General features: G+C 38.8%; 1 protein-coding gene across 1 annotated transcript; it reads left to right on the top strand.

Moving 5' to 3' along the window:
* The first annotated feature begins 124 nt into the window (after positions 1-124).
* On the top strand, positions 125-27,544 carry SAAL1 (serum amyloid A like 1). Its single transcript, XM_003993034.5, has 12 exons — positions 125-305; positions 2,118-2,231; positions 9,335-9,418; positions 13,191-13,270; positions 15,300-15,359; positions 15,493-15,608; positions 16,539-16,719; positions 19,337-19,419; positions 19,512-19,700; positions 22,483-22,676; positions 25,080-25,172; positions 25,861-27,544. The coding sequence occupies exons 1-12, from the start codon at positions 174-176 to the stop codon at positions 25,951-25,953; spliced, it is 1,419 nt and encodes a 472-aa protein (XP_003993083.1). The 5' UTR covers positions 125-173; the 3' UTR covers positions 25,954-27,544.

Here is a 27,544-nt window from a genome sequence, read left to right as displayed (position 1 = left end):
GGCTCCCAAACCTGTGGGCACAGAGCAGGTACTCAGGCCGGCAGGGCTCCGGGCAGCAGAGGGCGCTGTAGCGGGAGCCGCACCAGGCGTGCCGGGCCCTCTGGCGCCAGCAGGCCTATCGCCTCCTCCGGCGGCTTCCGGCGCGGCTCCTCAGAGCGAGTGGCGGGGAAGTCATGGACCGCAACCCTTCGCCGCCGCTGCCCAGTCGGGATGAGGAGGGTGAGGAGGGTGCTGGGGGAGACTGCATAGGGAGCACGGTCTACAGCAAGCACTGGCTCTTCGGTGTCCTCAGCGGACTCATTCAGGTGTGGAACGTCTCGCCTCGCGTGGGCTCCCTCCCTTTGCCCCAGCCCTTCGTCCACGTCTCTGGCAGCCCCCTCGGGCCCAGGGAGCCGCCATCCCCCTCCCCCACCCCGACGACCCTTCTCGGGGCCTCGCGCTTAGAGTCCTGGCCGCCTCTGCGAACCCCAAAACTTCGGGAGCCTTTCCCAGTACCTCTCAACACAACGGGAGATAAGTGACAGGGAGACTAGAATGCCTACGGTTAAAATATTTTACTTTTACGAATTCTCCGAAAATGTCTGACCACGTACATACATTGCTCGTGTTTTTGCTCTCCATTCCCAGTGTCGTTTCTGAAGCCTAGGGCCCAGTTTATTTCGTGGACGTTTATTGTAGAAGAATAAATGGTGATTTGGAAGTCCTTCAGCTCTGATACCAATAGCGTGGCTTCGGCACCTGTTTTGGGCAAGTCACCTAACCGTTCAGAGCCTTGGTTTCTTTCTCAATTTCTATAAAGTGGGATGAAAATACCTTTGTTATTGTATATAGCGTTATTGGGTAGGTTAAATAAGATTATCGTGGGCACAGAATGCTCACCGTAGTGTTTGGCTTGTAGAAGCTCTCAGTACATGTGAACTTTCTTCTCCCACGTTTCACTGACTTCTTCCAGTCTCTGTCCTCTCCAGTGCATCTAGATGCCAGAATAATCGTCCTTAAACAAACCAACTGAAGAAAAAAAAAACCCAAAATGTTTTTGGGAACTCCTTTTAGTTTCCTTTGCCTGCAGGAGAAAAATGCATATTTCTTAGCTTGCAATACAGCTTTGCAACCTTCCCAGACACATCTGCCCATAACACACTCAACTACTCACCATTCCCCAAACATTGCCAGGCCGTTTTCTTAAATCTGAACTCTTGTTGGGGCGCCTGGGTGGCGCAGTCAGTTAAGCGTCCGACTTCAGCCAGGTCACGATCTCGCGGTCTGTGAGTTCCAGCCCCGTGTCAGGCTCTGGGCTGATGGCTCAGAGCCTGGAGCCTGTTTCCGATTCTGTGTCTCCCTCTCTCTCTGCCCCTCTCCCGTTCATGCTCTGTCTCTCTCTGTCCAAAAAAATAAATAAATAAACGTTGAAAAAAAAAATTAAAAAAAAATCTGAACTCTTGCACTTTCTTAGGTATGTTCTTTTCCCCCTCTTCACAAACTCCTGTTCTCCCTCAGAGGTTTAGCTTAAAGATTACTTCCTAGGAGAAGTTTGCCCAAACTCTCCAGGCATAGGTCATTGGTCCATTGTTTTGCTTTCACAACTCTGCCCACAATTCACTTGACTCCCATAGTCTTTTGCTGTGATTATTAGTTTACATGTGTTTTCCTCTCTAGGGCCTAAGCTGCTTGAAAGCAAGGGCTTAAATTTATTCATTTGTGTATTTCTACCCCAGTGCCTCGTAACAGTATTTACTCCACGAATGTTAGATGAATGTTGGTCTACCCAAGGTAGTAATTTTTTTAAATTTTTTAAAAAATGTTTATTTTTGAGACAGAGGGAGACAGAGCGCAAGTGGGGGAGGGGCAGAGAGAGAGGGAGACACAGAATCTGAAACAGGCTCCAGGCTCTGAGCTGTCAGCACAGATCCTGATGCGAGGCTGGAACCCATGAACCGTGAGATCGTGACCTGAGCCAAAGTCAGACGCTTAGCCGACTGAGCCACCCAGGTGCCCCAGGTAGTAATTTTTTTTAAACAAGGTTTCTGCAAGAGAAGATACTTTGAGGACAGGATAATATTACTTGATGAGTACTACGGGCAGCTTTTATCCATGTCTTTTCTTCCTTTGTGTTGAAGATGGTTAGCCCTGAAAACACCAAATCCAGCTCAGACGAGGACGAGCAGCAGATGGAGCTCGATGAAGAAATGGAGAATGAAATTTGCAGAGTCTGGGATATGTCCATGGATGAGGTATGGGGTTGGAAATGAAACCGAAAAGACTGTTGGGGAAGGAGATGGTGAATGGATTTTTTTCTTTTTAAGTTTCAGTCCTTAAGTCTCTGGGGAAACACTTTGGTGTCTGTAGTCATATGGTACAGGGAATGAGCTGTAAATGCTAAACTTTTGTCTTGGAGGGTAGAGGATCTGAGCTGTCACTAGATTGGGGCTAAATATATAGTTCTCATGAATGCAGGAATGCTTGTAGTCCAGGAAAGTTCTGATATTTATCTATGTAAAGAGAATGCTGACCTTGTGTAGGAGACCACTGATGTACCATAATTAAATTAGAAAGGGACAAGAGGGAACCATGTGTGTATAAATTGCAAAATAACATTTTAACATTTGCATTGTACTCTGTAGCTCAGTGGCATTTTCATATGTATTATTCCATTTGTTTTTCACAATAACCCTGTGATACAGGTAGTACCCTTATCTTACAGGTAAGAAAAGAGGTGAGGGTTGCCTGGGTGACTCAGTTGGTTTAGTGTCTGACTCTTCATTTTGGCTCAGGTCATGATCTTGCAGTTTGTGGGATCCATCCCTAAGCTGGGCTCTGTGCTGACAGCGCAGAGCCTACTTGGGATTCTTTGTCTCCCTCTCTCTCTGCCCGTGTACACACACTCTAAAAATAAACAAACACTAAAAAAAAAAAAAGGCGAAAAGAGATTGACATACATAATCTCTCACTTAATTACTTGGACTTTTCCACTAGCTTCCTGATTAAAATCCTTGTTCTGGTCTTTTTACTTCCCTCTGTCCTCCACATTGCCATGAAAGCTCTCTTTTTCCTAAACACAGATTTAATTGTGTTCTGTCTTAAAAATTGTCCATGGCTGTTCGTTATCTTCAGCTGTTTTTTTGATACATTTTTATTGAGGTATAATTGACACCAAAAAACGTGTGTATTCTTGAGGTGTAATTGATGTACAGAAATTGTTCATATTTAAAGTGCATAATTTGAAACATTTTGATGTGTATACGTGCATGAAGCCATCACTGTAATTAAGAAAGAGACATATCTAGGGGCGCCTGGGTGGCTCACTTGGTTGAGTGTCCGGCCTCGGCTCAGGTCATGATCTCACAGTCTGTGAGTTCGAGCCCCACTTCGGGCTCTGTGCTGACAGCTCAGAGCCTAGAGCGTGCTTCAGATTCTGTGTCTCCCTCTCTGACCATCCGCCGTTCATGCTGTGTCTCTCTCTGTCTCAAAAATAAATAAACATTAAAAAAAATTTTTTTAAATAAAAAAAAAGAACATATCTCTCACCCCCAAAAGTTTCTTTGTCTGTTTGTAATCCCTTCTTCTTGCCCTTCCCAGCCTCCACCCTCTCCGGGCAACCACTGATAGTCATTCTCACTTCAGAGCAATTTGCATTTTCTGGTGTTATATAAATGGGACCCCTTTTTTTGGAGGGGCTGGCTTTCACTCAGCATCATTGTTTTAAGATTCATGCATTTTGTGTCTTTCAGTAGTTTATTATTTTTTTTATTGCTGAGTGTTATTTCATTTTATGTGATACCATGATTTATTCATTTATTTCTCGGTTGATGGATATTTGAGTTGTTTGTAGTTTATTATAGTTAAAGCTGAATTTTTGTGTATAAGTATGTTATGGACATGTGTTTTCCTTCCTCTCGGCTAAATATCTAGAGTAATATGAGTCGTATGGTAGGTGTATGTTTAACTTTTTAAGGAAGAGTCTGAATTGTGTTTTTTACAGATTGTGTAAAAAAATGTGTATTTTACAAAGTGGTTTTTATATTTTACATTATCATAAGCAGTGTATGAGATACAGTTCCACTTTCTCCTCTTCCTCACCAACACTTGATGTCAGTCTTTTGATTTTAGCCATTCTAGTAAGTGTGTAGTGATTCTCATTGTGATTGTGATTTGGATTTCGCTAATTACTAATAATGTTGACAATATTTTCATGTGTTTATCTGCAGTCTGTGTAGCTTTTGGTGCCTGTTTGAATCTTTTGCCCACTCTTTGTGTTGTTTTCTTAGTTGTTTTTATTTTTTTCTAAAAGTTTTATAACTTTAGGTTTTACTGGTAGGTCTGTGATCCATTTTGAGTTAATTTTTGCATGTGATGCAAAGTATGGATTGAAGTTTACTTTCTTTGCATATGGATGACCAGTTGTTCAAGCTCACTTTTTAAAAAGACCGTCCTTTCCCCACTGAATTGCCTTTGTACCTTTGTCAAAAATCAGTTATCTGTATGTACATGTGAGCCTATTTTTGGATGCATTCTTCTGTTTCATTGATCTGTTTGTCTGTCTTAATTCTGTTTTGATTGTTTTGATTTTTGTTGATTTATAATAAATCTTGAAATCAGGTAGTGTTAATCTTCCAACTTTGTTCTTTCTCAGAGTTGTTGTGGTTGTCCTGGGTCCTTTTATTTCCATACTAATTTTACTATTTAAAAAAAATTTTTTTTTATGCTCTGGTTTCTCTTCAAATTGCATAAATCTTTCGCCTTTTACTAAAAAAAATTTTTTTTAATGTTTATTTATTTTGAGAGAGAGAGAGAGAGAGAGAGGGAGAGCGCCTGAGTGCGCATGCAAGTGTGAGGGAGAGGCAGAGAGAGAGAGAGAGAGAGAGAGAGAGAGACAGACAGACAGACAGAGACAGAATCTAAAGCAGGCTCCAGGCTCTGAGCTGTCAGCACAGAACCTGACGTGGGGCTTGAACTCAAGAACCATGAGATCATGACCTGAGCCGAATTTGGAGGAGAACTGAGCCATCTAGGCGCCCACCATACTAATTTTAGAATCAGTTTGTCAGTTTCTACAAAATGCCTGCTAGGATTTTGGCTGAGATTGTGTTGAATTTATAGATCATTTGGGGGAAGGATTGATAAATTGAACAGGTATATCTTTCCATTTATTTAGGTTCTCTCTAATTTCAGCAAAGTTTTATAGTTTTTCGTGTATAGGTATGTCACATCTTTTCTCAAATTTATTCCCAAGTATTTCATATTTTTGGATACTGTTGTAAATGGTATTTTTAAAAATTTCAATATCTGTTCATTGCTGGTATTTAGAAATATGGTTGATTTTGTGTGTCATATCCTGCAGCCGTTTTTCATTTATGAAGAGAAGTTTTACTACTTTTTCAATTTGAATTGCTTTTATTTCTTTTTCTTACATTTACTCTGGCCAGAACCTCCAGTATGAAGTTGACTAGAAGTGGTAAGGGGGGGCATCTTCTTGTTCCTAATATGGTGGCAGAATACCTGGTCTTCCACCACTAAGTATGATGTAGTTACAGATTAAGAAAGTCCCCTTCTTTCCCTAGTATGCCTAGATCTTTATCAGGAATGGATTATGTATTGTGTTACACTTTTGATGAGTCAGTTGAGATGATCACGTAGTTTTTCTTTTTAGTTTGTTAATATGGTGTACTGAGTTGATTGATTTTCAAGGTGCTAAAATCTTGCTTAGAAAGTTTATCTATCTTCATGAGAGATACTCGTTTTCTTGTCATTGTCTGGTTTTGGTACCAAGGTAATGCTGTCCTCATGGAGTGGGAACTTTTCCCTCTTTGTTTTCCAGAAAGAGTTTGTGCAGAATTAATAGTATTTCTTCCTTAAATATTTGGTGGAATTCACCAGTGAAGTCATCTGAGCTTGGAGTTTTCGTTTTTTGTTGTTTGTTTACTTTTAGTTTTGTATATTTACTACTTTTAAAAAAATAAGTTTTTTTTTTAAACAACAGTTTCATTAAGATATAACTCACTACCATAAAATTCGCCATTTAGTGGTTTTTAGTATATTGTAGGAAATTTTAAATTCAATTCCTTTAAATAGGTATAAGGCTATTCAGGTTACTTTGGTAGTTTATGTTCTTCAGGGAATTTATCCATTTTATCTAAGTTGTCAAGTTTATTGGTGTAAAGTTGTTCAAAGTATTATGTTATTGTTATTTAATTATCTGTAGCATCTGTAGTGATGGCACCTCTCTTCATTCCTGATCTTAGTAATTTGTGTCTTCTGTCTTTTTCCCCTCATCATTCTGGCTGGAAGTTTAATTTATTGATTTCCCTAAAGGCTTTGTTTTGTTGATTTTCTCTGTTGCTTTCCTGTCTTCTATTTCATTGATTTCTAATTTGCCCTTTTTTATTTTCCTCTATTTACTCTGGTTTAATTTGTTGTTCTTTTTTAATTTCTCAAGGTGGAAGCTGAGGTCATTTGATTTGAGACCATTCTTCTTTTTCAATATAGGTGTATAACACTATAAATTTTCCTCTAACTATTGCTTTGGCAGTATCCAACAGATTCTGATATGTTGGGGTTTCCTCTTCATTTAGTTTAGTTCTAACTTTCCTTTAATTCTTCTTCAGCTGCTGAGTTATTTAGCAGTACATTGTCTAGATTTCAAATATTTGGGGGTTTTCAGTTATTTATCTGTTACTGGAGTCAGTGAACACTCTGCGTCTTTTTAAAAATATATTTAGACTTGTTTTATAGCTCAAGATGTGATCTATCTTGGTAAATGTTCCATGTTCACTTAAAACGAATGTATATTTTTCTGTTGCAGGGTAGAGTGTACTATAAATGTCAGTTGGATCAAGTTGGTTGAGAGTATTGGTCAAGCCTTTTTTTTCTACTTGCTCTACAATTATTGAGAAGCTATGATTTTTAAAAAATATTTTTTTAAGAGCTAGAACCCATTTTTTAAAATGAAATCTTAATGCGAAATCCTCAAATACATAATAGGTAAAACAGAGCTGCTCTTTGGAAAAGATTGTTGGTGGAAGGGAGGGTCATGTTCTTGGCCTCCTTTTCACCTTCTTAGGATAGCTCTTAAAGCACTGCTAGAGAACTGAGCTGTCCACCAATAACTGGTATAAAGTCCTTCCAGTGTCACAGCCTTATCCCCTACCATTAGCGTTTGAGCAGGACCAGAGACTTGCAGATGCTTTCTGCGTTTTCATGTGTTCATGCTCTGTTCATGCCACTGTCTGCCTGGAATGGCCTCCAGCCAGCAAAATCTTTCTCATCTTATATGACCCAGCCTAAATGTCACCTCTCTTTGACACCTCCACAGACACTCCAAACAGAATTCGTCTCTTCTGGGCTCTCATGAAACCTGTTCACTCTGTTGCATAACACTTACCTTGTTATTTGGCCTTTGTGTCCTCTGATAGATTAAGTTCCTTTTCTTAAAAGCTTAATGTCACCTCTTTAGAGGTACTTTTCTCTGATACCTCTGAAGTAGTCCCCTCCCATCTTGGCTTCTAGCACATACTATCTTGTTAATCTTATTTGTAGCACTTAGAAATTATGTAGTTCGGTTGTTTATGTGTTTATTGTTTATTTATCTTTCTAGAATAAAAACTCCATGAGACTGGGAACTTATCTAGCTTGTTCACTGTTGTGTCCCCCAGAGCCTCAAATAGTGCCTGTTACTTGTGTTTTTCAGTAAATACTTGGTGAAGAGTGAATGAATGAATGCATGAGTGAGTGAATGAATGAATAGCTGAGAGGTAGCATTGGTGTGCTGGTTAAGAGTATGGCAGTCACACTCATCTGGATTCTGTTCTTCTGGATCTGTTCTACTGATTGTATAATCTTGGGCAGGTTGCTTAACCTTATAAAACCTGTTTATTAGTGGAATGGGGCCAATAATAATGACTACTTCATAGGGTTTTGAGAATTAAATGAGATAGTGTGCAAACCACTTCACTGTACTTGGTATTTACAACTTGCTCAATAAATGTAAATTGCCATTATTTATTATTATTATTGCTGTTGATATTGTTAGGTCACCTAACTCTTTGCTACCCTAGGAATTATTAACTGTCATTAATCAGTCCCTGCATGCCCTAAGAGTTGGCCACATGACAAACAGCACTTTAAACACTTAGAGTGGGGAGCATCTGTTGTTGTGACTTTCAGTTTGGAGTGTATCTTTGAAAATACTGTTTTCTCTGGCTGTGCTCTCTTAATAATTATAAGATGTCGCTTCCAGTCAACAGTCATGCAGGTTACCTTGGTTTCAGCTGCTATGAAGGATTACTGCCTCTCTCTTTGAGGTGCCTCCAAGTCCCTTTGAAGAGCTTTTTCACCATAGCCTGGGTTTTAAGTTAAGCTATCGCAAATATACACTTCAAGTTTGGTGAAAATCTAAGGCAATAGACCACCAGATACTTAATTTTATTTAAATATTGTGCAACACAGACATCCACAGCAAGCTGATTCAGTCTTGGAACATGCAAGATTGGGTCACATGTCCACTCCAGGTTCATTCACCGGTATGGTGTGTCCCTCTTGGCAGTGTGGCCTGGGCAGACTCTAGGAAGGAGGTATGAAGCTGTAGTAGTTACGTCGTGATCAGAATTATTTTCTGTTGAGAATTTTGAAAACACAAATTCTCATTTGGGGCATGACCCAGTGGGAGTTTTTACCTGTTTCCCCCATTGTGTTTTAAGCTCTTAGAAGACACTAGTTAATGAGTTTTACTCTTTTTCCCTACCTCACCGTCTATCAAGATACCTGGCAATCAGCAAATGTGTTTGAATGAGTTAATGAACATTGCTGGTAGATAGAAAGATCATTAAGGTAAATACATTTAGGGCAGAAAAAGAAGACAATCCCCTGGAATATCACAGTTTAGATTTGTTTATGGATTTTTTTTCCATTGCCTTGGGACCAGATAGCACAAAGACTCTTGAACGCTACTTTTGCATAATGATATAGTTCCTAACCTATGGCTTTTTTCCTTGAGCCTGAAAGGAGTTACACATAGAATTATTTTTTTTTTTATGTTTGTCTGTACTATGGGATTTAAAAAAGGACTATTCAGGGACGCCTGGGTGGCGCAGTCGGTTAAGCGTCCGACTTCAGCCAGGTCACGATCTCGCGGTCCGTGAGTTTGAGCCCCGCGTCGGGCTCTGGGCTCATGGCTCAGAGCCTGGAGCCTGTTTCCGATTCTGTGTCTCCCTCTCTCTCTGCCCCTCCCCCGTTCATGCTCTGTCTCTCTCTGTCCCAAAAAAAAATAATAAAACGTTGAAAAAAAAAAATAAAAAGGACTATTCAGCATCCAAATTAATACTCACTTTTTAATTTTCAGGATGTGGCTTTATTTCTCCAAGAATTTAATGCCCCTGACATATTTATGGGAGTATTGGCCAAATCCAGATGTCCTCGATTAAGAGTAAGTATGTACATTTTGAAAGCTTCCTCTTTAGAGCAGTAACAGTAGAAGTGCTAGAAAGATAGTCTTTAGGGACGCCTGGGTGGCTTAGTCAGTTAAGTGTCCAACTTCAGCTCAGGTCATGATTTCACGGTTCGTGGGTTCAAGTCCCGCGTGGGGCTCTGCTGTGCTGACAGCTCAGAGCCTGGAACCTGCTTTGGATTCTGTGTCTCCCTCTCTGTGTGCCCCTCCTGTGCATGTGCTCTCTCTCTCTCTCTCTCAAAAATAAATAAACATTAAAAAAAAAAATCAGTAAATCAGGAATCAGGTTTAAGAACCAAAAAATTAACTTTGTAAAAAAAAAAAAAAAAAAAAGATAGTCTTTAATTTTCTTACTGGCCACAAATCAGTCTACAGATTTTTATTGAACATTGCCTGGCACTAGGTAATAATGCTGTTTGAAATTATTAGAGTCAAATCTTTAGATTTCGGTTGGATCAGGGAGATCAGTACTTTCATTTAACAGCTGTGGAAATCAGGCATACCCGAAGTTATGTTGCTAATATGTGGCAGAACAAGGAACATTGCCTGGACCTCCCATTTCTGTTGATTGCTCTTTTTTATAAATAAAATCCTCCATTCTTAAAAACCTTCATTCTGAACTCAGCCTGACACTGAGGACTTTTCCATAATCTGAATCTAATTCATCTTTCCAGCATAAAATCTACCCTACAGATGGTCCTTCTAATTTAGCAAGGCCTGTCTACTCCTTGTCTCAGCTTACTGTGGTCATCACCATCTCCATGCCTCCCTTTATACGCCGTCCATCCCCTCTCAGTATTCACATCTGTTATCCCAGGGGTTCTTTTCATCTAAGCCTTCCTAAATAAGTAAGCTCTCAGTGGCCATTGCTGCTGGTCAACTCCTCAAAAGAATTATCTGTGCTTCTCCTTTCGTCTTTATGTTGTGTTCTTGTGTCATTTAGGTTGCCATATGCTATGCATATCATGGGTGATTAGGAAGTATTAAGTAATTATACTTATGAATAACTGCTGTTCACTGGGTATTTGGTTTTACTACTCTATGAGATAGGAACTTATCTTCACTTTATAAATAAAAGAACTAAGTCTCTGGTTAATTTTTCCAGGGCCATACAGCTGGGAAAGCTGGGGTGTGAGCCTAGGCCGCTTGACTTCAGTATAACCACTCTATTTCTTTGCCTCTCTTTTTTTGAAAGTATGGAGAATTCTGTAGTATATTTTTACAAATTGAATGCTGAATTCAGATTTTATTTAGGGCAGTGTTTACCTGAATTGGGGCCTAATGAACTGATGAACTTTTTTTTGGGTCATTAATATAATGAGCCAAGAAATTAATTAATAAAGATTTGACAGTTACATGATTTTCTCCTGGATCATTCTAATTTAAATACGTTGACTCATGATTAGTACTTAAAGAAAATAAGCTGATGTCAGTAATGGCACCTTTCAGGAATTAGTCATATCATTATATATGTCTGTGAGTCACACCCTATCTACTGCAGTGGTCCTCTGACTTGGCCATATGTTAGAATCATCTAGAACACAGGCTCCCAAAGTTTGGCATGTCCCAGAACCACTGATTACTAGGCCCACCTCCAGAGTTTCGGATCCATCAAGTTTGTGGTAGAATCGAGGGTTTCTAGTAAGTTCTCAGATGATACTATTGCTCTGGACCAGGGCCCACATTTGAGAAGCTTTGCCCTTGGGACCTTTTAAAAAATCCTGAGTTAGGGGCGCCTGGGTGGCGCAGTTGGTTAAGTGTCCGACTTCAGCCAGGTCACGATCTCGCGGTCCGTGAGTTCGAGCCCCGCGTCGGGCTCTGGGCTCATGGCTCAGAGCCTGGAGCCTGTTTCCGATTCTGTGTCTCCCTCTCTCTCTGCCCCTCCCCCGTTCATGCTCTGTCTCTCTCTGTCCCAAAAATAAATAAACGTTGAAAAAAAAAATTAAAAAAAAAAAAAAAATCCTGAGTTAGGCCCTACCCAGATCAGTTAAAACAGAATCTCCAAGTGTGAGACTCCACACAGCTTTTAAATTTCCCTCAAGCTGATTCCAGTTAGCAGCCAAAATTGAGAAACTTGGTCTTTGATTGGAAGTTCAGTTATTCTCTCTTTAGTTTGTAAGGGAAATTTATGTTTCTTTGCTGACCCTATTCTCTTTTAATCTTTTCCCAACATTTGACAGCCGTCGTTTTACTGAAACTTTCCCTTCCTGGAGCATTGGTGCCACCTCATTCTTCTAGTCTCTGACCTCTTCAGTCACTTCTCTGTCACTTTTACTGGCTTTTTTCTTTCTTCCCACATAGTGTGGACTTCTAAGGTGTAGACCCAGAACCCTCGTCCTCTTTGAATTCATTTCCTTAGTGAGCTTATCCACACTTTACAATCTTTAAGTTGTGAATCTGTGCCTGTGGGATCAAAGCTGTGACATTCCTTCTGACTTCTGGTGCCACATCTTCAACTTTCTTCAGGCGTTCTCTGCTCGCATGCTGCATTTTCCTGTCCAGAGTCCTGCGTGTTGTAACTCAGTGATTAACACACTTACCTGGTCATAAAATTTACATGTTGTGTTTTGTAAACAGTAGCCTTCTAGACCCTACCCTGGAGATTCTGATTCTGTAGCTCTGAGATGGGACTCAGAAATCTGTATTTTTAACACGCTGCCTGCCCAAATGATTCTTATGTTCCAGTAAGTTTGAAAACACTATCCTAACTAAACTCATGTCTTTTCCAACACTTCTTTTCCAGTTTTCCTGTCAGGGGGATCAGTATCTCCCACTGGGGAAATGAGAAACTTGAAACCTAAGAGTCTGCCTTCTCCCTTTGTCTCCCATCAGATTATTTTGCTTTCTACCTTGAGTCTTCTCAGCTTCATCCCTTTCCATGCCTTCCAGCATCACCCTCATGTTGCATCTTGATTACTGAGATGCAGTATGGCATAGTTGATAAACGCTCAGCCTCTGGAACTCTGCTGTTGCCTAGTTGGGGATCCTGACAAGTTGCTTAATTTCTCTGTGCTTTAGTTCCCTTGTCTGAAAAATAGGGATAATAGTACCTGTCTCATAAATTATTATATGAAATTGTATATGGAAAGTGCTTGGAGTAGTACTTGGGCATAGTAAATGCTAAGTAAACATTGGCAGTTATTACTGAGATTGTTAACTTCCTTTAACATATTTTCACTATCATGCATTATGCATTTTGCTGCCAAAATAATCTTCCTAAAATAACATTACAGAATGCTGCTCCCCTCCTTGAAGGTTTGTGGATCCAGATAGCTTCCTAGATTAAATCTAACCTCTTCCAACATGGCATTCAGGTCCCTTAATCCTGATCCTTTTTACCTGCTGTATTTATTTATCTTGTGCTATTCTTCAATTTTGTGCAACAGCCAGGCTGCTCCCTTGGTATTCAGTGTATGAGCCATGTGCATTACTCCCTCCCTGCCTTTGCTGATCCTTTCCCCCTTGTCTGAATGTCTTTCTTCTTCGTTGCATGTCTGAATCTTACTAATCATTGAACACTCAGTTCATCCATAAGATTTCTTCTTCCATAACTTGTGCCTGCCTTTGATCTTTCTTTTTCTTGTCAAATACTGTAAACTTGTCAAGATTAGGGTGCAGGCAGTATATATATTTCTATATGCTACCTCTTCTCCCCCCAAACTTGACTCAGTGAAAGTTTTTTTCAAGTTATTATTTTTGTATGTGTCTTTCATCTTAGAGCCATTGTGACCTGTGACGTTTAATTTGGCAGGAAATCTGTGTGGGAATTTTAGGTAATATGGCCTGTTTCCAAGAGATATGTGTGTCCATCAGCAGTGATAAAAATCTTGGGTAAGTTTTATTATATAAGAATTATGTTTTTACAAAATAAATTAACATTTCATATCTCTTAAGAAATCCCTAATACATAGGAGATATAGGAAAATTGTATGAAATGTAGTGCTTCCTTTCTCCTGATGAATAGTATCTAGGAACTTCATATATTGATGGTAGCTAGGAGCTTCCACAGTGTTTATTGGCTGATTGAGGATTTAGGCCTGTTTATTGGTAGTAAAAGGATCTAAACAATCAGCAGACTGGATAAGACCCAGCAGGGCAAAGCTTGGTGATGGGGCACCTGACCAGAGTCTCAAACAAGTTAGGCTTAGGGAATCCAAGGGCCCAGAGAGCCAGTCTGGAAAAACTAGATTTACTGACCATGGTGACCCTGAGAACTCTTAAGATTGGGGAACGGGATTTACCAGTAGACTAGAGAATACAGGGCAGCCTCTGTGATTCAAAGGTTTTCTTACTTTTGCTTGGAGGCTAGTTCTCTTTCCTGTGCAGGAAAGTTTTAGGCAGAGGGTTTTTTAGTGGTGGAAACCCTAGTGGTTACTTTAAGAGGTCTGAGAATACTCTAGAATTATATGCTAAATGTTGTGAGTGTATACATTTTCTAGGCAGAGGGTTCATGGCTGTTAAATCAGAATTTTAAAGAAATTCCTAATAGATAAGTGTTCTGGATGGTTATTGTCAGCTAGGGCTGTGAGGCTTTATCACAGGATTTAAGTACCTGGGTCTCTAAAATAGAGCTGACTACCTCTTCTAGGTATGGAATGACTTTAAGGTCCTTATTTAAGGGGCTCCTGGGTGGCTCAGTTGGTTAAGCATCTGACCTCGGCTCAGGTCACAATCTCATAATTCGTGAGTTCGAACCCTGCATTGGGCTATGTGCTGACAGCTCAGAGCCTGGATCCTGCTTTGGATTCTGTGTCTCCCTCTTTCAGCCCCTCCCCCGCTTGCTCACTCGCTCTCTCTCTCTCTCTCTCTCTCAAAAATAAGTAAACATTAAAAAAAAAAGATCCTAGGTTAAGGTATTTATTCCTCCCTCAGTAATTTAACAATCATTCATGGAGTGAATGACCTAGGATTATATTTGGTCTCTAGTGGTTCCTATCAAAAATCTGAGGACACGTAGGGCACCTTGGTGGCTCAGGCTCAGGTCATGATCTCGTGGTCCATGAATTCAAGCCCTGCATTGGACTCTGTGCTGACGGCTCAGAGCCTGGAGTCTGCTTTGGATCCTGTGTCTCCCTCTCTCTCTGCCCCTCCCCCCCCCCCTCTCTCTCAAAAAAAAACTAAGAATGAGTCATGTTAAAAATAATATGAAACAATTTACTTTGGTGATAGGATATAAATTTGTTCAGCCACTTTAGAACAGTTGGGCATTATTTAGTCAAGTTGGAAGATAAGCAACACAGATGTTGTGACCAAGCAATCCCACTCATGTATATGGTAGGATAAACCGTGCACATGTACATCAGAGGAGAAGTGTTACAGGAGCATTGCTTGAAGTGGCCCTAAGTGGAATTAATCCATATATCCATCAGTAGTAGGCTAGAAACATAAATTGTTTTATATTCATATGATGGAATGTTCTGCAGCAGTGAATCAAAGAACGATCGCTGTAGGAAAACATGGGTAGATCTTAAAGACATGGTGTTGAACAAAAGAACTAGACTCAAAAGAATATATATAGTATAATTTTTTTCACAAAAAACTTAAAGCCAAAATATATGGAATAATACTATAGAGTAAAGCAAAGAAATAATTGCTGAAAAAGTCTAGAAAATAGTCATTTCTCACAGAATTGGGATTTGGAAGGGACACACAGGAGCCATGGAGATGAGACACTGTTCTGTTTTCTGTAAACATAAGTGTTTGCTTTGTAATTATTCATTAAGTATAAATTTGTATTTATAGGCCTTCTTTTATATGTACTACACAATGAAAATGTTGAAAAAAATTAAATGAAAACCCTACCTTGATATTTGAAATGAGAGAAATGATGCATATTGGGTTAACTTTTTTGTTTTTATAGACAGGTATTACTGCACTGTTTGTATGATTCAGACCCTCCTACTCTGCTGGAAACAAGCCGGTATGCTTTCTTCTTTCTGTGTATTCTATATGCTCATTCATACAGGAATCTTGGACAATAGAGTTAATTCTTCATTCTTGAATTTCCTTTAATGCTTTTCAAAATAGATACTAAGTTCACATTTATTTTGTAGGTTGTTGCTTACTTGTCTTTCCCAGACAGAAGTGGCCAGTGTCTGGGTTGAAAGAATCCGGGAATATCCAGCTATTTATGATAGTATTTGTTTCATTATGTCAAGTTCAACAAATGGTAAGTCACCATGTAATCTTGGAAAAATTTTTGGTTCTATTTAATTGTTAGGAAGCCATGTAACTATTTCTGGAGGTTGCTTAAAAAAATACATCTAGTGTCAGGTGAAAAAGTATTTCGATTCAAGATATAAAATTTCTTCTTAAACTGCCAGGATACTGATCAGTCCCACATTTAAAAATGAAGGAAGAGGTTACCTGGGTGGCTCCATCATTAAGCTGAGCTGACTTTGGCTCAGGTCATGATCTCACAGTTTGTGAGTTCGAGCCCCACATCAGGTGAGCTTGAGCCCCACTTAGGATGAGCTCAAGCCCCACTTTGGTGAACCCTGCTTCTCTCTCTCTCTCTCTCTCTCTCTCTCTTTCTCTCTCCCTCCCTCCCTCCCTCCCTCCCTCCCCCCCCTCCCCCCCTTCTCTCTCTCTCTCCCTCCCCCCCCTTCTCTCTCTCTCTGTCTCTCTCTCTCTCTCTCTCTCTGTGGCCCTTGTGGGATTCTCTGTCTCCTGCTCACTTGAGCCTTCTCTGTCTCAAAAAACAAAAAAAGGAAGACAAATTTAAACAAAGGAGGTGAATAAATCTCCCTTAATAAGTAATACTTTGGTAAGATTTGGTTTTCTTGGAATAGCTTTAGGAATGTTGGTTAACCTTACTGCTTTTTAAATTTTTTTTTTTTTTTATGTTTATTTGCTTTTGAGAGAAAAAGAGAGAGTGTGAGCAGGGGAGGTGCAGAGAGACAGAGACACAGAATCTGAAGCAGGCTCCAGGCTCTGAACTGTCAGCACAGATCCCATTGGGGGTTTCAAACCCACGAGCTACGAGATCATGACCTGAACCGAAGTCGGACACTTGACCAACTGAGCCACCCAGGCACCCCTAACCTTACTGCTTTTAAAGTTTTGCTTCTCATTTCAATAACTATTTTATCGTCTGCAGTTGACTTGCTGATGAAAATAGGGGAAGTTGTGGACAAACTTTTTGATTTGGACGAGAAGCTAATGTTGGAATGGATTAGAAATGGGGCTGTTCAGCCTCTGGACCAACCCCAGGAAGATGCTGAAGAACAGCCAGTGTTTAAAATTGTGCCCTGTGTACTTGAAGCTGCCAAACAAGTACGGTAAGCGAGCTTTTTGTGCAAAATGTTTTGGGAAAATCCAATTGCTGGAAATACCCATAGATGTAAGTTTTAGTTTCTTTTTGACAGGATGAATAGCACCCCATCAGTCTTTGTCAGGTTGGATTCACTACTAATATTTGTGGTAACCCTGTGTTTGCTCTTTTTAAGAATCATAATGGTTACAAAGTACCTATTCTAATATTAGTTAGCTATAGGCTATTTTCCAGCATTAATTATGGTTATGGTCTTAAAATCTTCTGCAATTTTGTGTAATTTAAGTCAAATAGGAAAGATTTTTTGGTGTTTTATTTTCCATTAAACATTTAACAACTTCTTCAGTTAACGTCAGACGTCATTTGTTTTCTTGCTTCTTACGTTTATATGTCAGTCTTAGATAAGTGACTGAATTTTGGGCTCTGATGTCTTGCCAGGAGTGATTACTAGGTGTTGTAGGTCATTGAAACTGTTTCTTGCTAGTCACTAGAAAATTAACTTGTGAATTGATCTGCTTAATGTTCAGTCGTATAACGTTGGTGGTTAATAACCCACCTAAAGTCTTTTATGTCCTTTATCCAGGTGGATTAAACTTAACATCTTTTCTCCAAACCTGCTTCCTCACTATTCTCAATGTCAAATATCAAAGTAGAGTTTTCATTTAATTTTTTCAACATTTTCATTGTGAAGTATGGTATATATACAAGAAAGCCTATAAAAACAAATTTATACTTAATGAATAATTACGAAGCAAACACTTACGTTTACAGAAAACAGGGCCTCATCTCCGTGGCCCCTGTGTGTCCCTTCCAAATCCCAATTCTCTTTCTCACTTAGAAATGACTACTTTCTGGACTTTTTCAGCAATTATTTCTTTGCTTTATAGTTTTATTATTCCATATATTTTGGCTCTGAGTTTCTTGTGAAAAAAACTATACCGTATGTATTCTTTTGAGTCTTAGTTCTTTTGTTCAACACCATGTCTTTATGATCTACCCGTGTTTTCTTACAGTCATCGTTCAGGCCACTGTCTCTCAGCTAGACACCTATGGCATTCTCTCATCTGAGTTCCCTACCTCAAGGCTGCTCCTTCCAAGCCTAGACTCTAGAACCATCTTTCCAATACACATACTCATCATCTCACTTGCGTGCTTCAGACTCTTCCATTGTCTTCCTTAGGATGAGGTCCAAATTTTTTTTTTTTATAGAGAGAGCGTACAAATGCTTGAGCAAGTTGGGGAGGAGTGGGGGGGAGGCAGGGAGAGGGGTAGAGAGAGAGAAAATCGTAAGCAGCGTCCACATTTAGCATGGAGCCTGATGAGGGGCTTGATCAACACCCCTGGGATCATGACCTGAGCTGAAATCAAAAGTCAGATGTTCAACTGACTGAGCCACCCAGGTGCTCCAAGGTCCAGGTTTTTAACAAGCATGGCTTACAAGGCTCTGCAGTGCCTCCCCATCCTTATTACTTGTTCTGTGTGTTTCAACCATGTGAAGTTTCTTTCATCAAGGGAACCAACCTCTCTTGGCCTTCAAGCCTTTGTGTACCATGTCTCTTTTACCTCAAACATTTCTCCTTCATGTCTGTGCTTAAGTATCATTTCTCTCTCTCTTTTTTTTAATGTTTATTTTTTATTTTTGAGAGAGAGAGAGAGAGAGCATGAGCAGGGGAGGGGCAGAGAGAGAGGGATACACAGAATCTGAAGCAGGCTCCAGGCTCTGAGCTGTCAGCACAGAGCCCGACGCAGAGCTCGAACTCCCGAACTGTGAGATCATGACCTGAGTCGAAGTCAGATGCTCAACAAACTGAGCCACCCAGGCGGCCCATAAATATCATTTCTCTTAAGATGCCTTTCTCAACTCTCTAAACTTAGTTAATACTGCTTGCCATGTGGTTCTCTGGTACCTTAGACTTCCTTTAGTGTTACAGTCCTATCATTTTATCATGATCGCTCCTTTAATTATCTTCTTTTCTTTAGACTGTAAACTTTGTGAAGATACAATGTTTTACACGTCTCTGTTTTCCCATCTGCTAACATAGTGCCTGAAAGTAGTAGGTACTTAAATATGAGCCTTCTTTTTTATTGTTCACTATATTTTCACTTAATCATTTGAAGAACTAAGATTGTGAGCTTCCAGGAATCCAAACTGTTGATCACAAAAATTATACTTACGTGCTTTTAGTATTCTCAGCTAAGGGAGCTAGGGGAGTCCTCTGAAGTTTGGAGGACATTGTTACTGTTGATGCTTGCTTGCTGCAGTGGGCCTATCGTTCATTCTATAAAAGTTTCAGTCATTTTTCATCCTGATTATCTAAGTAAACCAGAATGATAAAGTATCACCTCAAAGGTTTCTGCATTGTTGCTTTTGTGGGACAGGGCCAAAAGGAATTTTTACTTCTCATTCTCGAGTGTTGATTATATTCCATAGTATCTTTTTGTTTTTTGACTGTTTTTGCCATTAACATGTAAGCTCTGGTGAGCACCAAGACTTCGCCCTTTTCTTGTTTTATCCTTAGCACCTGGGACAATGACTAGTACAGAGTGATAAGTACTTGTTGAATGAATGAATGATTGCAGTCCCACAGAGTTGTTGATTCAGTGTTTTTGTTTTTTGAATTTAGTTCTGAAAATCCAGAAGGGCTCGATGTTTACATGCATATCTTACAGCTGCTTACCACAGTGGATGATGGAATTCAAGCTATTGGTAAGGTGTTTTATAGGGAAGCACAGGAATTACTCATTGAATTGTTTTGTTTTTATATAACTACTTTTTTTTTTTTTATCATTTCTATTAAGTACAGTGTCCTGCTACTGGAAAAGACACTTGGAATTTACTTTTTGATCTGGTCTGCCATGAATTTTGCCAATCTGATGATCCACCCATCATACTTCAAGAACAGAAAACTGTGCTAGCCTCTGTTTATTCAGTGTTGTCTGCCATCTTTGCTTCACAGGCTGAACAGGAGTATCTAAAGATAGAAGAAGGTAAGTATCATTTTCGTTCACTAGAGTAAATTCTAGTCTGTTAGATTTTAGAGCCCCGGCTTGGGATTATTGTTCATTTGGTTTGTTTGTTTGTGTTGGTACTTTTATTCCCCTGATTATAAAAATATTACATGCTCACCACAAAAAAATTTGCAAAATTTATAAAAGGAAGCATAGTGCTTATAATCCCACCATCCAGAGATAATTACTATATACTCACATGCATATATATTTTTAAGTCCTGCTTTTTAGGCAACTTTTTAAATTTAGAAGTATAATATGAATATTTTCTATGTAAACGAATGGTTTTTCACAGTGATTTTTTTTTTTTATGACTACAATTAAATTCATGATCCATTTAGAATCTAATCACTTGTTACATGTGAGGTATGGCTTCAGCTTTTTTCCAGATTGCTATTCCGTTATCTCAACATCATTTAGTGAATAATCTGGTTTATCCACACTGATTTGAAATTTTGTCATTTACTGTGTTCTGAGTTTCCCTATATGTTTTATTCCCTTCTATTGCTCTATTCATGTATCAGTAGCTACAGTTTTTAAATTATTAAAACTTTACGTTTTAATGCCGAGTAGGGCTAGTCTCCTTTCATCCTAATTTTTCAGAATGTTTTTGACTATTATTCTTGTTTAACACTGAATTTGACAAGTTACAAAAACAAATCTTTTTTTTAATTTTTAATTTTTATTTATTTTTTATTTAATGTTTTTTATTTATTTTTGAGAGAGAGAATGCTCTCTCTCTAAGCCTAAGCCACCCAGGCACCCCTAGTTTTATTTTTTATATTCATTAAAAACATTTTTTTTTTCAAAGTTTATTCATTTTTGAGAGAGAGAGAAAGAGTGTGAGCAGTGGAGGGGCAGAGAGAGAGAGAGACACAGAATCTGAAGGCTTTTGGCTGTGAGTTGTCAGCACAGAGTCCAACGCGGGGCTTGAACTCATGAACTGTAAGATCATGACCTGAGCCAAAGACAGATGCTTAACTGACCGAGCCACCCAGGTGCCCCTGTATTCAGTTTTTACTGTAGGCTAATTTAAATGAATGTTCAGTTTTTGAAGAAATCACAATCTTTTTGAAATTTAACTTAAGGAAACATACAATTTAAAAGCTTTGTTTAGGATTTTATTGATAAAGTTGAAAATTCAAATTCTTTTTCTCTAATGGCCTCCAAAGGCACTGCATGATAGGACTGTTGCCCAACTCTTGAAATTTGTTTTGTGCCCTCCTTCCCCCTTGCTCACTTGGCTTGAGCCATAATGGCCTTTTAGTTCCTCAGACCGTTTCCTCTTTGGGGCTTTTGCACTTACTGTTTCCTCTACCTGAAATGTTTTCCTGGGCTCTTTACCTTGATGCTTCTCTATTAGTTCTCCCCTCAAAGAGCCTCCTCTGCTGGCCGCTTTATTATATTCTCTTTTAATTTTCTTCCTAGAACTCACCCAAAGTTGAAATGATCTGTTTTATTCATTAGTTTATTTGAGAGCCTCTTGAAGGCTATGGCCTGAAAGATCTTGTTTGCCACTATATCTGTAGTACCTGAAATAAAATATCTAGTAACTAGTAAGTTGTACTTAACTTACAGTACTTATAGTACTTACTTACAGTACTGTCAGTACTTTTTTTTTCTTTTACTTATTTCTTTTTATTTTTTGATAAAATTTTTTATTTTTTAAAATTTACATCCAAATTAGCATATAGTGAAACAATGATTTCAGGAGTAGATTCCTTAATGCCCCTTACCCGTTTAGCTCATCTCCCTCCCTCAAACCCTCCAGCATCCCTCAGTTTGTTCTCCATGTTTATGAGTCTCTTCTGTTTTGTCCCCCTCCCTGTTTTTATATTATTTTTGTTTCCCTTTCCTTATGTTCACCTGTTTTGTCTCTTAAAGTCCTCATATGAGTGAAGTCAAATGACTTTTGTCTTTCTCTGACTAATTTCACTTAGCATAATACTCTCCAGTTCCATCCACGTAGCTGCAAACGGCAAGATTTCATTCTTTTTGATTGCCGAGTAATACTCCATTGCATATCTGTACCACATCTTCTTTATCCATTCATCCATCAATGGACATTTGGACTCTTTCCATACTTTGGCTATTGTTGACAGTGCTGCTATAAACATTGGGGTGCATGTGTCCCTTCGAAACAGCACACCTGTATCCCGTGGATAAATGCCTAGTAGTGCAATTGCTGAGTCACAGGGTAGCTCTATTTTTAGTTTTTTGAGAAACCTCCATACTGTTTTCCAGCGTGGTTGCACTAGCTTACATTCCCACCAACAATGCAAAAGAGATCCTCTTTCTCCACATCCTTGCCAACATCTGTTGTTGCCTGAGTTGTTAATGTTAGCCATTCTGACAGGTGTAAGGTGGTATTTCATTGTGGTTTTGATTTGTATTTCCCTGATGATGAATGATGTTGAGCATTTTTTCATGTGTCGGTTGGCCATCTGGATGTCTTCTTTGCAGAAGTGTCTATCATGTCGTTAGCCCATTTCTTTACTGGATTATTTGCTTTTTGGGAGTTGAGTTTGATAAGTTCTTTATAGATTTTGGATACTAACCCTTTATCTGATATGTCATTTGCAAATATCTTCTCCCATTCCGTGGGTTGTCTTTTAGTTTTGCTGATTGTTTCCTTCACTGTGCAGAAGCTTTTTATTTTGATGAGTACTCTCAGTACTTTTGAATGAATGAATGAATCAATCAACACAAGGAGGAGAGACCAGATTTAACTGGCTAATTCCATGCCTCTTTTGTACACTAGATCTTCCTCTAATTGACAGCTTGATTCGTGTCTTACAAAACATGGAACATTGTCAGAAGAAGCCAGAGAACTCAGTAGACTCTAACACAGAAGAAACGAAAAAGTCTGATTTAACCCAAGATGATTTCCACTTGAAAATCTTAAAGGATATTTCATGTGAATTTCTTTCTAATATTTTTCAGGTTTTAACAAAGGTAGGAAAGAAATTTTTTTTTTTTAATTTTTTTTTTTTTTCAACGTTTATTCATTTTTGGGACAGAGAGAGACAGAGCATGAATGGGGGAGGGGCAGAGAGAGAGGGAGACACAGAATCGGAAACAGGCTCCAGGCTCTGAGCCATCAGCCCAGAGCCTGACGCGGGGCTCGAACTCCCGGACCACGAGATCGTGACCTGGCTGAAGTCGGACGCTTAACCGACTGCGCCACCCAGGCGCCCCTAGGAAAGAAATATTGATGGTTTCATCAGCAAAAGAAAGTGTGTGTTGCTTAATGCTTCAAACATTATTATTACTGTATTATTTTTTTAATATAAAATTATAATTATGTTATATAAATTTGGGAAAATAGAGAAAAAACTTATCAGTGTAAGCTTATAATTATAACCCAGGAACTGATGTAGTTTGGTATATTTATATATGTGTTTTTCACATGCTTTTAACCCAGTATATAGAATTTTTATAGACTGCTATTTACACCAAACATTATATTATGAGCTCTTTTCCAATTTTAGTATATATGCTGCTGAAGCAAGCACTGTGAGCCCTTTTCCAGACTCTAAATTTACTGACAGACATTTCACCAAAAGCCAGTTTATTTAATACCCAGTTTGCCAAAAAGCCAGTTTTCAAAATTTACTGCAAACTTGTTTTAAGGAGTATTCTTCCTGAATATGCTCAGGATTGTTAGCATATTATTCCTTTGGGCATACTTTCTTTCCATGTATTTTAGAAAAAATATAAATATAACCATTTAGAATATATTCATATTCATTGAATTTTTTTAAGAAGAATATTTCTTAAAAGAAGTTTCGGTTATTCTGGTAATTTTCTTTTTTTGGAGGGGGGTGTGCGGGGTGTCAACTATCCTGCTTCCTTTTCCAGATTTGGGTTATTAGTTTGGCATAGATTTTCAGAAGTCAGATTACTGGGCTTAGCATTTTTAAAGTGAAGATGACTGAGGCTTAATGACTACATACTACCAAATGCTTTCATATGAAAATGCTGGGTTTACATGATTATTACTATTGGGTATTACAATTTTTATATTAAAGTTCAGTGGGTGAGAAATTATGCCTTATTTTGACTTGCATTTTTTTTTTTATTTTTTATTTTTTTCAGCATTTTTATTTATTTTTGGGACAGAGAGAGACAGAGCACGAACGGGGGAGGGGCAGAGAGAGAGGGAGACACAGAATCGGAAACAGGCTCCAGGCTCCAGGCTCCAAGCCATCAGCCCAGAGCCTGATGCGGGGCTCGAACTCACAGACCGCGAGATCGTGACCTGGCTGAAGTCGGACGCTTAACCGACTGCGCCACCCAGGCGCCCCGCATTTTTTTTTTTTATTAGTGAAGGTGAACATCTTTCCATGTATTTGTGTATTATCTGTGTTTCCTACTTTATAGATTTATCTATTTTGATTATTTACATAAACTCCTTGGGCAGTAATATGTCTTTTGCGTATTCATTGCAAGTATTTTTCCCATTGTTTACTGTCACTTTTATGTGATTTTGTTTTTAGAGGGATTTTTTTTTTAAGTGGCAGGAATGTAGAAGGAAGGTGGACTGAGAATAAACCAGGGATATGTCATGAAAATTCTTATGTATTGTACTTCATGGAATATGGATTTAATCTTGAGGAAACTGAGGAGCTACTGGAGAGTTTGGTTTTAAGGATCAAGTGATATGATCTGTTTTTTAGAAAGATTACTCCAAAAGCAAGAGAGAGGATTAGAACTGGAGACCTACAGACCAACAGGCTCTTATGGGTGGTAACCTTTAAGAGTAATCTGAAAAATATTGAGAGCCTAAACAGTGAAAGTGTGGATGAAGAAGGAAGGATGGGATGAGAGAGATTTGGTAGAGTAGAATTAAACTCTTAGGAGGATGGATGGGTCAGCAACAAAGAAGGAGGAAAAATCTTGGCTGTATCCCAGGTTACTGCTTTGTGCAGCAGGGTGGGTGGGTGGTGGTCTCCTTCCCTAAAATAGGATTACAGTGAAATAGTGTTTGGGTTTACATAAGGGGGGGATGATGCTGGGTTCAGTTTGGGACATCTGAAATGCCCATAGGATCAGTAGGGAATTATATATACTGATTTATATTTATTAATCAGATAAAGCTTTAGAAATTTTCCTCTTCTGGGGCACTGGGTGGCTTAGTCAGTTTAAGCCTCTGACTTTGGTTCAGGTCACGCTCTCATAGTTCGTGAGTTCGAGCTCCACATCGTGACAGCTCAGAGCCTGGAGTTCTGTGTCTCCCTCTCTCTCTCCCTCTCTCTGCCCTACCCGCCCCCCCACCCCCATCTCTCAAAAAGAAACATTAAAAAAAAATTTAAAGAGGTTTTCCTTTTTTACCAAATCTTTTTTTGTTTGTTTTAGGAGACTGTGGCTCAGGGAGTAAAGGAGGGCCAGTTAAGCAAACAGAAGTGCTCCTGTGCATTTAAAAACCTTCTTCCTTTTTATAGTCCTGTGGTGAGTATGAATAAGCGTATAGGTGGCTGAGTTTTAGAGGATTACTAAATGTTCCTATGTAAGTGCTTGATCTCTGAGACCATTGTCAAAAAAGATCGTGCCTGCAATTCACATGACTTAGTGCCCTTGTCAGATAAATGACTGCTGGGTAATTCACGAGACTAGCCTGAATAGCTATTCTAATTTTAAGAGAATGGAGTCAGCACTGAATTTATTGGACCCCTCACTGTTATGAAGTAAGCATATATATTAAAGATAAGATTCTTAGGTGAGAATGGTCAGTAGGTTTTTATCATTCTTCAAATTATATCACATTTGCTACCATTAGAGGCAATTTCAAAATAGTAACTTTTTTAGGAAAATGAAGTATGGAATGTGGGAGGGAGAGGCCATGTCAGCAAGGAAGAGGATAAAACTCCAGTAGTGGACCCTAAAGGGGAAGCATTGGGGGTATAAATACTAATTTCAAGAATAAAACAAAGTGGTATGAGCTAGTCCCTTCTTTGATGTTTCAGAGAACTGAGAATGACTGTAATAGTCTTTATTGTCATCTGGGGATTTGTCAACATTTGTTTTCCTTTGGACTGTTTAGAAACCACGGGTAGAACATTTTTATAGTCACCAATCAGTATCGTAAACCACTTTTTCTTCTACTTCCATTTATTTGGTTCTTTTGTTTGACTCACAGATAGAAGACTTTCTCAAAATTCTACATGAAGTTGATAAAACTCTTGCTGATGACCTGGAGGAAAGCTTCCCAAGTTTGAAAGTTCAGACTTAATAACTGAATTAAGTTTCCTTTGCCCAATAAATGAACTTTATTTTCTTCACTGACAGTTGATATTGACATATAGGAGATGTTAGGTAAAGCCTTTTGGACCCTTATTGTCTGGTGCTACACTCATGCTCTTCTCCCTGCCCCAGTCTTATCTCACTTTTATTTGGCATTGGAATCAGGAGTTTCCTCTGCCATCAAATCCCCACCTCCCTTTTATGTATGGTTTTGTGTTTATTTGCCCTCTTCAGGTAAAGAAAACAAAAATACAAGCTTATCACTGAGGTTCTTTTTAGATTGAGGAGTTGGTGAAGATTTTCTTCATACCTCTTAATTTGATTTTTATGTGAGAAATTTGTATTTGTATCCACTAAAGTACATTCAGCTGCACTATAGAAAACCCTGTTGTAACAACTTAATCTGATAGCTTTTATGTTTCTAATGCAATAAGAAATCCAGAGGTGGGCAGTCTAGACCTGATTTATTTGACTCAGGGATCCTGATTCTTTTTCCTCTCCATGTGGTCTGCTGTGTAGGCCTTTGTGTTTGTACTTATTGTCTTGTGGTTAAAGGGGTTATAAGACTAAAGGACAGCCCTCCATGGCCAGAACTGTGTTGCAAGGCCATTCCTAACTGCATGTATTTGAAATCAAGTACATATTTTTTTTTTCTAAGATCTGTACGAGAGAGAAAGTCAAGAAGAGAAGGGAGATGTGAAAGGCTTTTTGATAGTCTGTGGTGTTTGCTACAGTATGAAAACACCTCTTAGCCATTCTGTGACTCTTAATTGTGTCATTTACATGCCAGATTATCAGTAACAATTCAAAGGCAGTTTTTAGTTTAGCTTTGTTACAGTTCAGTTTTTCTTCAAAGTTGTAAGTATGAAGATAAAAATGTAACATTTTGATGAAAGTACATTAGCAAAATTCTCTATTTTCAGCATAATTCCAGTGGTTGAATTTCAGAAAATGATTTGCTTGAGTGGATTCACATTTTTAAAATTAAGATAGAGGGAGCTTAAGAACTTCTGATTGAATACAGACTGCTATACATGATTTCCCTCACATACTTTTATCATTTCTTTATAGTGCTCCGGAATTAAATATATTCAGAGAATCAGCCAGGTACACTTAGGGAAGCATTCAGTTTGCATTATTTTAGTTACTGAAAATAGAATTTTTAATAAGTTTTCAGAAAATATCAGGAATAACAAAGCCAGCTTTTTACCAATCTTCAGGGTTTTTTCTGGGTTATTTACGCTAATGTGACTATTAATCTAGTGTTATTTGTGGGATGAAGTGAGGTTAGGATCCTCTTACTCTGCCATCTTCCCAGCCTCCTCTGCAAAGCCAGCTGTTTAAACCTCTCTTCTGGTATAGCCCCTTCCCAATTTACTGCAGAATCTTCTTGGCTCTAAAGCATTGGCCTTGTCTCACATTTTGTATTTTTTCCTTAAGTGACTTTTACTGATAAAACACAGGATGTAGTGTTATTGAGAAGAGTTACACCCTTTCCAGTTTGGTGCTCGTTTTATTATTGAAAGTGTTCCTGTTGAGAATTGAACTATAAAATTAAAATCTTACTATTGAAACTGTAA

Source organism: Felis catus, chromosome D1 (genome assembly GCF_018350175.1).
Source record: "Felis catus isolate Fca126 chromosome D1, F.catus_Fca126_mat1.0, whole genome shotgun sequence".
Lineage (NCBI taxonomy): Eukaryota > Metazoa > Chordata > Mammalia > Carnivora > Felidae > Felis > Felis catus.
Note: the sequence above shows the minus strand (reverse complement) of the source record. Positions and strands in the feature narration are given on the sequence as shown.